This window comes from Hemitrygon akajei, chromosome 24, assembly GCF_048418815.1.
Source record: "Hemitrygon akajei chromosome 24, sHemAka1.3, whole genome shotgun sequence".
Lineage (NCBI taxonomy): Eukaryota > Metazoa > Chordata > Chondrichthyes > Myliobatiformes > Dasyatidae > Hemitrygon > Hemitrygon akajei.
The window spans coordinates 8756307-8770751 of NC_133147.1; the positions used below are offsets into that span (position 1 = coordinate 8756307).

A 14445-nucleotide genomic window follows, 5' to 3' on the forward strand; every position below is an offset into this window, starting at 1 on the left:
GTTCGTTTGGATTTGAGTTCAAATTAACACTCTAGGTCGGTGTGCGCTCCGTTTCAATCACCGATACTCAAGCGCACAGACAGTAAGGGCCAGAGAGGAAATCGGATCCGTGGCTGCAAACATTTGTGTAATTTATTAAAACACGGAAATGGCTTTCGGTGCAGACAATGGGGTTTCTGCAGGCATCTGTGTCCCTGACCTGCAGCAGATTGTGCCGCGACTTGCCTCTTCCTGCGTGTCCAATTGGGACTCGCAGCCAGTTAAACACAACGAGGAAAGCCGCGGCGAAGCCAAGCTTCCTCCCGCTCGCAATGTGCGGGACAGCAGGATTCCCAGTGTCAGCGAGTGCAGCTGTTTCCTGCTTGTAGCCCCACATCCCCTGCACTTTGCAGAATCTGGGCGAAGGGTATTTGCCATCTGCTCTCGTCATCAGCAATACCTCATCTTCCTTCCGAGCATTCAGCGGAGTGCTGGAATTCACGCAGGTCACTCTATGGATTGGAGATTGAGAGAAGCGCTTGTTTTCCGTCGGGGAGTGTGCGAATGGGGAACGATCGACAAGTGAGCACGCAGCGGGGGCTCTGACAGCCCGCCACCAGTCTGCCCGAGCCAGGCAGAAATGTGCAGGGGCACCAACATAGTTACTGTTAACTCTCTGTGGGGTAAGTGGACCTGCTTACAACTCCCATGTCGCTGCCAGCTTCCCGCTGAATCTGCCCTGAAATGGTGTGAATATGATCAGGGTACCCTTTAAAAGCCACAGGCCTGGCAAAGGGGTTAGTGCCCTTTTCAATTGGAATAATTTTGCCATGAATTTCAAAGTAATTTTTTTTCACTGAATAGCCCAGGATATGTGCAGACGACCTCTTTAAAATGACTAAGGTCGTCATGTTTCTTTACTTGAAGAAGGAGGCCGTTGCGATCAGCGCTTCAAAGTGTTTATTGAAGAGTCGGCGCGTTCCCGGTACACTCGGCCGGCTGCTTTACCAGGTACTGGTGTACTCTTCTGCAGTCCATCCACCTCAAGGTTCAACATGTTGTGCGTTTCAGAGATGCTCTTGCAGAGACTGTTGTGCGTGAAAATCCCAGGTCAGCAGACACTCACACCACCCTGACAGGCAACAACCATCGTCAAAGCCATTTCTTCCCCATTCTGATGTTTGAAGTGAATCGGAATCGGGTTTAGCTCTGACATACATCGTGAACTTTGTTGTTTTAAGACGGCAGTACAATGCAATACCTAAACATTGCTATAAGTAGCAATAAGAGTATTTATACACTCAGTGGTTGCTTTACTAGACGCCTCCTGTACCTAAAAGACCGGCAGTGAGTGTATGTTTGTGGTCCTCTGCAGCTGTGGCCCATCCACTTCAATATTAGACGTGTGCATTCGGAGAAGTTCTGCCGACCCCTGTTGTAACACCTGATTATTTGAGTTGCTCTCGCCTTCCTGTCAGCTTGAACCAGTCTGGCCTCTCACCTCTCTCATTAACGAGGTGTTTTCACCCTCAGAACTGGATGTCACACCATTCTTTGCAAACTCTAGACTCAGGGGTTCCCAACCCGGCATCCACGGACCCCTCAGTTAATCATAAAGGTCTATGGCATAAAAAAAGATTTGGGAATCCCAGTGTGTGAAAATCCCAGGAGATCAGCACTTTCTGAGATACTCAAACCACCCCGCCTGGCACCAACAATCATTCCACAGTCAAAGTCACTTAGATCACATTTCTTCCCCATTGTGATGTTTGGTCTGAACATCAGCTGAACCTCTTGACCATGTCTACGTGCTTTTATACATTGAGTTGCTGCCACATGATTGGCTAATGAGATATTTGCATTAACGAGTAAGTGTATAGGTGTACCTAATAAAATGGCCATTGAGTGTACTTCACCAAGGGGTTTGTATCTGAATATTTGTCTTACACTGCAGTGGGACTTTGTATTCAGATGACTGATACATCCAGAAAATGCTCCATTTCTACCCTGCCCTCTCGAATCTCCATAATCTCCATTGCTGAGCCCTTGCAAGATCTGACATGTTTTTAACTGTCTTTTTATTATGCTTTATTTTTACAAGAAAGGGGGGCAATTGAACCTCTTGATGTAGTTTGGATGAAGGTGTCAACAGTTGAATGTTTGAACAGCTCAATGTTTCGGGCTGAGTCCTGATGTCTTAGCTGGGAACGTCAACTCTTTGTTCCTTTCCACAGACACAGCCTGACTGCACTTGCTGTAATTTAGAGTTTTTTATGAGTCTGTGTTGCAATATATTGCTGCCTCTTGACAAATGCCAGTGATATTAAACCTGACTCTGATCTTGAGCTGCTGAATTTTGAGTGTGCTGCTCTGGATTTCCAGCACCTGCAGAATCTCTTGTGTCTATGTTGACCCCCTTTGATATTTTTGATTCTGTACACTTAACCATGACAACACATACAAAATGCTGGAGGAACTCAGCGGGTCAGGCAGTATCTGTGGAAAAGAGTAAACAGTTGATGTTTCGGGCCGAGACCTTTCTTCAGGGCTGGAAAGGAAGGGTGAAGATGCTAGAATAATAAGTGTGGGGGGAGGGGAAGGAGGATTGATTGAGGGGAAATTTGATAGAGGGATATAAAATTATGAGGGCTATAGATAGGGTAAATGCAAGCAGGCTTTTTCCACTGAGGCTGGATGAGACTACAATTAGAGGTCATGGGCTAAGGGTGAAAGGTGAAAACTTAAAGGGGAACTGAGGGGAAACTTCTTCACTCAGAGTGCTGTGAGAGTGTGGAATGAGCTGCCAGTTGAAGGGAGGCATGCGAGTTGGATTTAAACTCATTGGGTTCAAGAGAAGTTTGGATAGGGACATGGATGGTAGGGGTATGGAGGGCTATGGTCCTGAGGCAGGTTGATGGGAGTAGGTAGTTTAAATAATTTAGCATGGTCTAGATGGGCTGAAGGGACTGTTTCTGTGCTGTTCTGTTCTATGAGTCTGTGACTTTATGAAGTCTGGTGGGTGGATACAAGGGTTGGGGAATAAGGAATCATAGGAGAGGAGAATGGACCATTGGAGAAAGGGAAGGAGGAGGGGACCCAGGGGGAGATGATAGACCGGAGAGAAGAGGTAAGAGGCCAGAATGAGGAATAGAGGAAGAGTGGCGAGGGGAGGGTTTTTTACCGGAAGTAGAAATTGCATTTCTTTCAATCTCTTCCATCCACTTCCCAGAATTTTTCTGACCATTTCCCTCCCTGTTGCTACTTTTCTTTGATCAGTTATATTTTTGCTTCTCTTATTCCCGTGTTCCCTCCACACTTTCATTTTTCCTGTCCGCTGCTAGCTGGCTTCTCCAATGCACTAAAAAGGCAGGAGATTCTGGAAGGGAACGTGGAGCTTTTTACCAGCCCAGTCATTGCTGGGTCAATTGCCACGAATCTGTGGCAGCCGGCAGCGTGTGCAAGATCCCTGAAGCAGAAACATCTTGAGTTGTGAATCTCTGTGGATTTCCACTCAACAAGCCCAAAAAATAAAAATTGCTCATTTTGTCATGGGCTGGAAAGTGAAAGAAGTGTAATTACTAACTTGGTCTGCGTCACTCCACTGTAAACAGTGCCATCTCCGGATCTGCCGTATGGACCTGAATTAATTTTGCCGCTGCCTTCAGCCCTGACATCATCATCAGAGTCAGAATTATTATCACCAACATATGTTTTGAAATTTGTTGTTTTGCAGCAGATATATATACAGTATCTAGTTTCTCCAATGGTCCAGAGACTGTTGTGTGTGAAAATCCCAGGAGATCAGCAGTTTCTGAGATACTCAAACCACCCCGTCTGGCACCAACAACCATTCCACGATCAAAGTCGCTTAGATCACATTTCTTCCCCATTCTTATATTTGGTTTGAACAACAATTGAAGCTCTTGATCATGTCTGCATACTTTTATGCATTGAGTAGCTGCCTGGTTATTGGCCAATTAGATACTTGCATTAATGAGCAGTTCTACCTAATAAAGTGGCCACTTGGTGTCCACGTTCTCTGCAAGTTTAGCACTCTATTTTACATTTTGCTATTGTTTTACCTTGTTCTACCTCAATGTACTGTGCGATGAATTGATCGGTACAAACAGTACTCCTTATTTAGTTAGACAGTAACAGGCTCTTCTAGCCCAGCGAGCTCGCGATGCCCAATTACACCCATGTGATCAATTATCCTACCAATCGGTATGTGTGTGGACTGTGGGAGGAAACTGGAGCACCAGGTGGAAACCACGCTATCGTGGGGAGAACCTACAAGCTCTTTCCAGTGGCGGAATTCAGCCTGGGTCGGTGAATTGGTTCAACTATTTTAATTCCACTCCAACATGTCAGCCCGTGGCCTCCTCTACTGCCACAACGAGGCCACTCTCAGGTTGGAGGAGCAACACCTTATATTCCATCTGGGTGTCCTTCAACATGATGACATGAACATTGATTTCTCAAACTTCCAGGAATTTCTCCACCCTCCCCCTTCCTCCTTTTTCCATTCCCCATTCCGGTTCCCCTCTCACCCTTTCTCTTCTCCTCACCTGCCCATCACCTCCCTCTGGTGCCCCTCCTCCTGGCCTTTCTCCTATAGTCCACTCTCCTCTCCTATCAGATTCCTTCTTCTCCAGCCCTTTGCCTTTTTCACCCATCGCCTCCAGCTTCTCACTTCATCCCCTCCTTCCCCACCACCCACTTGCCCCCTTGCCGGGTCCTCGCCTGCCAGCTTGCTCTCCTTCCCCCTCCTCCCAACCTTCTTCTTCTCCCCTTCCTTTCCGGTCCTGAAGAAAGGTCTCGGCCCGAAGCGTCAACGGTTTATTCACCTCCATAGGTGCTGCCCGACCTGCTGAGTTCCTCCAGCCTTTTGTCTATGTTGCTTCACATAAAAAAGCATTCACGAGAAAAAAATCATAAATTATAAGCAATTTTTCCAATAAAAGAACACAATTAGAACAAAATAAAATGAAATCCTTGCAGTGCAAGATGATCTAAATGGTAATGATTTGTGTTGGGATGGTTGATTCAAGAACTCAGTAGTTTAAGGGAAGTAGCTGTTCACAAGCCACATCTTATTTATTTATTGATTGAGATACAATGCAAAATAGGTCCTTCAAGCCACGCCACCCAGCAATCCCCTGATTTAACCCCAGCCTAATCACAGGACAATTTACAATGACCAATTAACCGCCCAACCGGTACGTCTTTGGACTGCGGGAGGAAATGGGAGCACCCGGAGGAAACCCACGTGGTCACAGGGAGAATGTACAAACTCCTTACAGGCAGTGCTGGGAATTGAACCGGGGTCGCCTGCACTGTAAAGCGTTGTGCTAACCACTGTGCTACCAAGTCTCTTTTGTTTTATATATAGTTCAAAGTGCATTTGTTATCAAAGTATTTATAGGGATGTTACCGATCCTACCTTGAGATTAATTTCTTGAAAATAAAATAAAATAGGACTTATGAAAATCTATACGTAAACAAGCACTGACAAACAACTAATGTGCAAAAGATGGCATATTGTGTAAATAAAAATAATATTGAGAACATGAGTTGTAAAGGGTCTGTGAGTCTGTAGTGTGTAGAAGCAGTTTAACGTTGAGGTGAGTGAAGTTATCCAAGCTGGTCCAGGAGCCTGATGGTTGTACGGTAATAACTGTTCCTGAACCTGGTGTACCTTCCACCTGATGGGAGCTGTGAGAAGACGGCATGGCCTAGAGAGTGAGGATCTTTGATGATGGATGCTGCCTTCTTGAAGCAGTGCCTCCAATAGGTATGTCGATGGTGGAGTCGTATGTGCCAGTGACGTTTTGGGCAAAGTCAAGAAATTTCTACAGTTTCATACTTTCCTATGCATTTCATTCCTGCCATCTGGATGATAATGTGACTAACTGGAACAGCAAATTTGCCCAGATTGGGGGTAGTGGACAGCGACGAAGCTTGCTGTTGGTTCTGGATTAGTTGGAAAAATGGGCTGAGAAGTGGCAGATGGAATTTAATACAGGCAAGTGCACTTCGGGAGGACCAGACAGCGTAGGTCCAACACATTGAACAGTCGGGCACTGAGGAGTACGGTAGAACAAAAGGATCTGGGCCTACAGGTCCATAACTTATTAAAAGTAGTGTCACAGGTTATTGCTAAGAAAGTTTTGGCACATTGGCCTTCGTAGATCAAAGTACTGACTACAGCAGATGGGATGTTATGTTGAAATTGTGTATGATGTTGGTGAGGTCTAATTCGGAGTGTTGTGTGCAGTTTTGGTCACTAACCTACAGGAGAGATGTGATGGAGAGAAGAGCACTATCTGGGTGGCAAACTTTCTTTTCCACCGGGCTTTTTGTGACTTCAGGATCTCACAAAATAGTTTTGAGTTAGTGAAGTATTTTCAAGTTTGCACTCTGCTGGAGAGTAGGAAATGCAGCAGTTTTAAAAACAGCTTCTTCCCCTCCCCCATCAAATTTCTGCAAAGACAATGAAGCAACCTCTGGACACGACCTCAATATCGTTTGCTCTTTTTTTGCACTACTTAATTAATTTAAACAAATTGCATTTACGTATTTATACACACACACACACACACACACACACACACACACACACACACACACACACACACACACACACACACACACACACACACACACACACACACACACACACACACACACACACACACACACACATGATACTGTATTAATTTAATGTATTGCACTGTACTGCTGCCGCAAAAAACTCCACAAATTTCATGACATATGTGAGTGATGATAAACCTGATTTTGATCTGGGTCTCTATTGTGGACTGAGAGTGGGAAGGGGGCAGGGAGAGGGGAATCATGGTTTGGAAAAGGGGAAGGTATCAGGAAGCACCAGAGAGGCATTCTGTAATGATCACAAATCAATTGTTTGGAGTCAAATAACCTTGTCTTTGCTCCCGCCAGATTTGCAAACTCGCTTTCTGCTCCATGTTGGCAAATACAGCACTGTGCTAAAGTTCGAGATGCCCTAGCTATATATATGTGCCTAAGACATTTGCACAGTACTGTGCGTACTCTCTATGTAAATAAAAGAAAATCTGCAGACGCTGGAAATCCGAGCAACACACACAAAATGCTGGAGGAACTCGGCGGGCCAGGCATCATCGATGGAAAAAATTACAGTCGACATTTTGGGCTGAGATCCTTCAGCAGCACAGGAGAAAGAAAGATGAGGAGTACATAGAAATGTCGACTGCACTCTCTTCCATAGAAGCTGCCTGGCCTGCTGAGTTTCTCCAGCATTTTGTGTGTGTTGTACTCTATATATGCTTCTTATTGTAATTTATGTTTTTTTAATGTATCGCAGTGCAGGACAACAAGCTTTGCAGCATATGTCAGCGTAGTAAATCTGATTCTGATTCAGGTTCTGATTATGCTTCAAAAAATAAAGTAAGTTCTACATAGTAAATATGGGCACAGGAAGTCTGCCAAACATCAGATGAACATCTGAATGATAAGGCATAACTAGAACTTGCACACAATACCCTCATTGTGGTCTAAACAAGAGTATTGTCAAGCTGCAACTGTAGGGCACAGTAGCGTTTAGCATAACACCACGACAGCGCCAGTGACTCAGTTTCAACTCCACCGATGTGTGTACATTCTCCCTGTGACTGTGCGGGCTCCCTCTGGGTGCCCTGGTTTCCAAAGATACCCACATTCAAAAGGTGTCCAGTGTTAGTAGGTTCATCAGTCACATGGTATAGTTTCGAGGCGCTGCCTCATTGGTCCGGAAGGGCCTGTTACCTCTAAATGAAATGAAAACCTTTTAAAATCTGCATCTTGGTCTGTGAAGGCGAGGATTACACCTTCTTCACCACCCTCTCTCATTGTGATGCCACTTTTGGGGAACTCGAACCCCATCGTCCCTCTTTATCAGCATTCCTTAGTGCCCTACCATTTTGCTATGTATATCCTAACCATGTGTGACTTCCAGCAGTCCTGGTGAGGTGTCGGTCACTGAGGAGCGCGGTAGAACAAAGGCATCTGGGAATACAGGCCCATAATGCATTGGAAGTGGCATCACGGGTAGATAGGGTTGCAAAGAAAGTTTTTGGCTTTTTTGTTTCGGAGCGTTTGTTTTGTCTGTGGAGGTAGTGGAGCGGGTGCGGAACTGGATGATCAGGACATTGCCTGGATTACAGGGTATGAGCTAAGGAAAGATTCGAACAACTTGGGTTGTTTACTCTGGAGGGTGAGGGAAGGGGTAGTTATTTATAAAATTATGAGAGGCAGTCAAAATCTTTTCCAAAGGGTAAAAACATCAAGCGTTAGAGGAAACCATTTAGAGACGGAACTGGAATCAGGTTTAATATCACTGGCATGTCAAGTCAAGTCAAGTCAAGTCACTTTTTATTGTCATTTCGACCATAACTGCTGGTACAGTACACAGTAAAAATGAGACAATGTTTTTCAGGACCATTGTGTTACATGACACAATACAAAAACTAGACTGAACTACGTAAAAAACAACACAGAAAAAACTACACTAGACTACAGACCTACCCAGGACTGCATAAAGTGCACAAAACAGTGCAGGCATTACAATAAATAATAAACAGGACAATAAGGCAGTAAGGTGTCAGTCCAGGCTCTGGGTATTGAGGAGTCTGATAGTTTGGGGGGAGAAACTGTTACATAGTCTGGTTGTGAGAGCCCGAATGCTTCAGTGCCTTTTTCCAGATGGCAAGAGGGAGAAGAGTTTGTATGAGGGGTGCGTGGGGTGTTTGTTGTTATGTGGTGGCGGTATAGTGTAATAGAGGATGATGTACTGTAAATTATAAATTATATACATTAAAAATACATAAGTAGTGCAAAAATAGTGAGGGGTAATTAGTGGATGTAACTAATTGCAATGGATATTAAGCAGAGTGGATTCCGGTTAGGGCAGGTGCTAATTTAGGCCAAGTCTTAAAGAACAAAAACTAATTGAGAAACTTGTTTTGATTCCTTTTGTTTATTTGGGACACTGTGCCACCTAACTGGGACAGGAGTCTGCGGCTGAACAGTTTCTAACTAGTGCCGGTTAGACACCACACTGTGCTCAGAGCAAACTATTTTTAATTAGCGTTAGTTAAAGGATGGTGTTCAAAAAGCAGTGATTTTTGTCATGGATGGTTAACAGGAAATAAGAAATAAACAGGTTTCAAGCGTTTAGGCTTGGAGATGCCAGAAACAGCCAGGAGTGAAAATGAACATGAGTGAATCTGCAGATGCTGGAAATAAATAAAAACACAAAATGCTGGCAGAACTCAGCAGGCCAGACAGCATCTATGGGAGGAGGTAGTGACGACGTTTCTGGCTGAAACCCTTCATCAGGAGTGAAGTAACATGGGATGGTGGAGAGGGGATAAGAAGTGGGGGGAGGGATGAAGTAGAGAGCTGGGAAGTGATAGGCTGGAGGGAAATGGGCTAGGGGGAAGGTGGAGAATTATGGGAAATAAAAGAGAAAGAAAGGTAGGGCTGGGGGAGATTATAGTGAGGGGGGAAATAGAGAGCGAAAGAGAACCAGACTAAAATAATAGATAGGGATGGGGGTAAGGGTGGGGGGCAGGGGCATCAACGGAGGTCTGTGAGTTGGATGTTCATGTCGGCAGGTAGGAGGCTACCTAGGCGGGAGATAAGGTATTGCCCCATCGACCTGCGTGTGGTCTCATCTTGATGGTAGAGAAGGCCATGGACAGACATGTCGGAGTGGTTTCACTACTTTAACAGGTTAGGAACTACAAAGAATTTGAAGGTATCTGCAATCATCTGGAATGTTTCAATGAAATGGAAGAGTTGGAGGATGCAGTTGTTGAAAGCATTGTATGAAGGCAGTTGATTATCTGTACTCAGTGCCTGTGCTGGCTTTATTCACTACAGTCAATCAAAGGAACACGGCAGCCAGCGAACGTAAGATCATAAGAAATGGGAGCAGGAGTCGGCCATCTGGCCCGTCGAGCCCACCCCGCCATTCAATAAGATCGTGGCTGATCCGCCCATGGACTCATCTCCACCTACCAGCCTTTTCTCCATAACCTGTAATTCCCTAATAGTCGATAACTATTAGGAACTAATACACAGTTCATAATACTGTAATGGTATTGGTAGTGATCTGATTTGTTCTCGATTTCATTTAAATACATAATCCGTTACAGTTAAATGGTAACTTGTCTTTTTTATATCTTTTAAAATGTTTTTACGGAACTTGCTGCTTAACTGGGCCAAAATGTGTTGGTCCCGACGTACCCCAATTAACTGAAATCCACCATATTTCTAACCCACTGCTTTAAAAATAAACGAAGGGTGAATTTGGAGAACTTCGTCAGACTGGTAAAGGCGAACTTTGTTCCAATCACCCCCAAGACTTTGCGTGGGCTTTCCGATGCAATCCCACTCTCCCTTCTCTGTGCCTGACCCTTCTGAGATCACGTACGAAATAAGTAAGTCCTTTTTAGTGAATCCTGCTGCAGTTGTGTTTTATGTTTGATTATCTGCTCCCTGTATAAAGATAATTATCGCATCTCCAGTTTGTACTTTCTGGGGTTACCTTTATGCTGGAGAAAATCTGTGGGCGGCACAAAATGGACGGCAGGTTCCCTATGAACCAGTGAGTTTGTCCCGAGTCTAAATTGTTCTACAGACATTTGGCATCCCTGCAGGATGCCTGTGGCTCATCGCATGCATCCTTTAATGAAGTAACAGGCAATTAAAATATTCCTTGCGTGCAGAGAATTCAGTTCTTCACAAGTTGTTGCCTAGATTTTTGTTATCGCTTCACCACTCCCCCCCACCCCCCCCCCCCCCATCTAGTCTCCCTCTAGATTTACTCTTTGCAGAGTACAGAATGCGGAATTTCTCTGGGAATCTCTCATCAGTTTCAGACCCCACATCCTCGGGTTTGCTACGTCATTTTGCTCTCTTTAGCATTTGCTCCTTTCAGATACCAATTTGCATTTTGTGGGGACATCAAGAAAGAGGTTGGTTGCCCTCTCCTTTAAACAGAGAACATTACAGCACAGTAAGTCCTTTCAACTCACAATGTTGTGCCAACCTTCTGACCCATTGAAGATCAATCTAACCCTTCCCTCCTACACAGCTCTCCATTTTCCTATCAACCATGTGCCTATTTTGAATGTCGCTAACGTATCACCCAGGACAGTCTCTCTTCTCACTGTTGCCATCAGGAGGAAGGTACAGGAGCCCCAGGTCTTGAGCCACCAGGTTCAGGAACAGTTATTACCCCTCAACCATCAGGCCCTTGAACCAAAAGGGATAATTTCACTCACCCCATCATTGAGATATTCCCACAACCTATGGACTCACTTTCAAAGACTCTTCATCTCATGTTCTCAATATTTTTTATTATTATTATTGTTTTCTTTTTGTGTTTGCACTGTTTTTTGTCTTCTGCACTCTGGTGGAACGCACAAGGTGGTGTGGTCTTTCATTGATTCTGTAATGGCTTTTCTATAGATTTATTGAGTATGCCCATGAGAAAATGAATCAGAGTTGTATATCGTGATGTATATGTACTTTGACAATAAGTTTACTTTGAACTTTGAACTTTTAGCAGCATGTTCCACACACCTACCACTCTCTGTGCAAAAATAACCCCAACCCCATACTTCCCATCAATCACCTTAAAAATACGCCCCCTTGTATGAGGCATTTCCAGCCTGGGAGAAAGTCTCTGATTTTCCATTCTATATTGTACACCTCTGTCAAGTCACCCCTCATGCTCCTTCTTTCCAAAGAGAAAAGCACTAGCTTACTTAAACTATCCTCATAAAATATGCTCCCTAATCCTGGTAAATCCCCTCCGCACCCGCCTCCCTATAACGAGGTGACCAGAAATTTTCCAAGAGTGGTCTGACCAGTATTGTAAAGAACCGCAACGTTACCTCACGGACCAGGTTAATTTGTTGGACGTCCTCTGCTGCTGGCGGCTCAGTGTTATACTGAATGGGAGTGGTGTAGAACAGGCCAGAAGGCAGTCAGTAACAGAGCAACAGATGGTGCATTCTTTGTGTCCCACCTCTGCGGGCTTCCATCACAGAATTAATGTCAACATAACCTGTTCTTGCATAACTCCTTTGGAGTTATTGAACTGTCAGATCATCTATAGAACCCCACATGAAAGGTTCCAAGTTCAAAGTTATTATCGAAGTATGTGTATGTCACCGTATAATACCCTGAGATTCATTTTCATGGAGGGATTTACATGAAAATAAAAAAAAGATCGAATTAATGAAAAATAATACATAAACAGACTAACATCAAATCGTTCAAAGATTCAAAGTACAATTTATCATCGAAGTATGGACGCAGTATACAACCCTGAGATTCGTCTTCCCACAGACAGACACAAAACAAAGAAACTCCGCGGAATCCTTCAAAGAATTCATCAAACACCCAACGTGCAAAAATGAAGAACAAATCACTTAAACAGCAAAAATCGAGTGAGAGAAACAGAATGTTAAGCACCAAACCACACAGACATTGAAACTAAGGAATCTTCAGTTTAGTTCCATTCAATTCAACTTAGTGCTGTGGCGTGCATTGACTGCAGGCCGTAGAGCTGGTCCGCATTGATCAAAATTGTGTAAAATAGCAACAAAGGAAAGAGAACCCGAAACCAGAAACATGAACTACAGAATCCATCCACAAACCCTGAAGAGTCAACCTTGCCTAAGACCCAAGACACCGGCAGCATTGAGCAAGAAGGAGAAAAAGAGACTGGTCAAACGCGGACACCTTCCTCGGACAAAATCATGCAAATAAGAAAATAAATATATAGTACAGAGAATATCAGTTGTAGAATCCTTGAAAATAAGTCCATAGGTTGTGGAGTCGGTTCAGTGTTGAAGTAAGTGAACGAATGAACAAAGACTTCACCTTTCACATCCTCCTGAAAGACATCTTTGCCAACGGTGGATGCTTAAGGTATGTTCGCTATCAACATGTTGGGGCTTTATAAGGCACTGGTGAGGCCTCACTGAGTATTCTGAGCAGGTTTGGGCCCCTTAGCTCAGAAAGGACGTGCTGACATCGGAGAGGGTTCAAAGGAGGTTCATGAGAATGATTCCAGGATTGAAAGGCTTATCGAATGAAAAACGTTCGGGCCTCTGGGCCTGTACTCACTGGGATTTAGAAGAATGGGGGGGGGGGGGGAATCTCATTAAAACCTATCAAATGCTGAAAGGCTTTGATAGAGTGGATGTGGAGAAGATGTTTCCTGGGCTGGGGGAATCTAAGATCAGAGGGCACAGCCTCAGAACAGAGTGTGTCCTTTTAGAACAGAAATGAGGAGGAATTTCTTTAGCTAGAAAGTTGTGAATCTGTGGAATTTTTTGCCACAGGCAGCTGTGGAGGCCGGGTCATTGGGTATATTTAAAGCAGAGGTTGATAGATTCTTGATCAGTCAGGGCATGAATGGTTACGGGGAGAAAGGAGTAGTTTGGGGCTGAGAGGGAAATGGATCAGCCATGATGAAATGGTGGAGCAGACTCGATGGGCCAAATGGCCTAATTCTGCTCCTGTGACTTATGGAAATGTGAAGGATGATTACTAATTAGCAACTCCCACTGTGAGCTAATTGTTAAGCATGTATATGCTGCATTGTTATATTTTGCTGATATTCTAAACGTGTCTTGTAAGTGCGAGGACTGGGCCTCGAGCTGCAGTGCTGACAGTAGAGGGGCAGGGGTGTTGGGGCCAATGCGCTCCACCGGGGGGGCGGTGTGGTGCGGGGTCCAGGCTGGAGTCAGTGCTCCCCGCCCAGTGATCAATGGCACGAGTTTTTGACTCTTGTTTTGTGTGATTGTGACACCATTTGTGCTTGCTATCTTGCGTGTGTTTTGTGCTGTGTGTGACTGATGGTACTGTGTTTTGCCCCTTGACCCTGGAGTAATTGTTATGAGATGCTCCCAACCAAGCCAGCTTCTGGGATTTAGACGGTCTAACTCTGGACTATGGATAGCTAATGCGGCTCATTTAAGATTTCCAGACAGTTACGCTTATTGGCAATTACGGTTTGGGCACCAAGAATTTAATATTTAAAGGTTCGGTGCTGAATCGTAAGTCCACGGGTAATATCGTCCGGTGTTTGTTTTGTGCTCAGTTCTTGATCCAGTTTGACACCGTGTCTCAATACCTGATTCAGACACTCCAACATTTGGGTCCAAACTATCCTCGTCAAGAACTCTCGACACAGTAACGTTGTCCTGTTCGGCTGTATTCACAAGTATATGTGTATGGTTTAATGATAATTAAACTTGAAGTCAGGAAAACGTTGGATATTGAGTATTTACTATGAGCTTTGAATGCCCCAGTCATATCTGACCCTGCCACCAGCCCAGGCTGTGCATTCCAGACACCCGCCACTCTCTGTTAGAAATGAATTGCCCCACACCTCGCCTTTCAGCT

At 44.5% G+C, this 14445-nt stretch overlaps 1 protein-coding gene across 7 annotated transcripts in view; it reads left to right on the forward strand.

Annotated features, from left to right (window-relative positions):
- LOC140715853 (tyrosine-protein kinase Fyn-like) overlaps positions 1-14445 on the forward strand; it is a 269606-nt gene that overhangs the window by 178179 nt on the left and 76982 nt on the right. Inside the window, exon 1 of one of the 7 annotated variants that reach the window (XM_073028305.1) lies at positions 295-662. The exons of 4 other annotated variants lie outside the window; for them this stretch is intronic. In XM_073028305.1, coding sequence (XP_072884406.1) covers positions 620-662 — 43 coding nt within the window. In that variant the 5' untranslated portion in view covers positions 295-619. Of the gene's footprint in view, positions 1-294; positions 663-14445 lie in introns of those variants that run through there. 2 more of the 7 variants (XM_073028299.1, XM_073028298.1) reach the window with 2 other exon arrangements.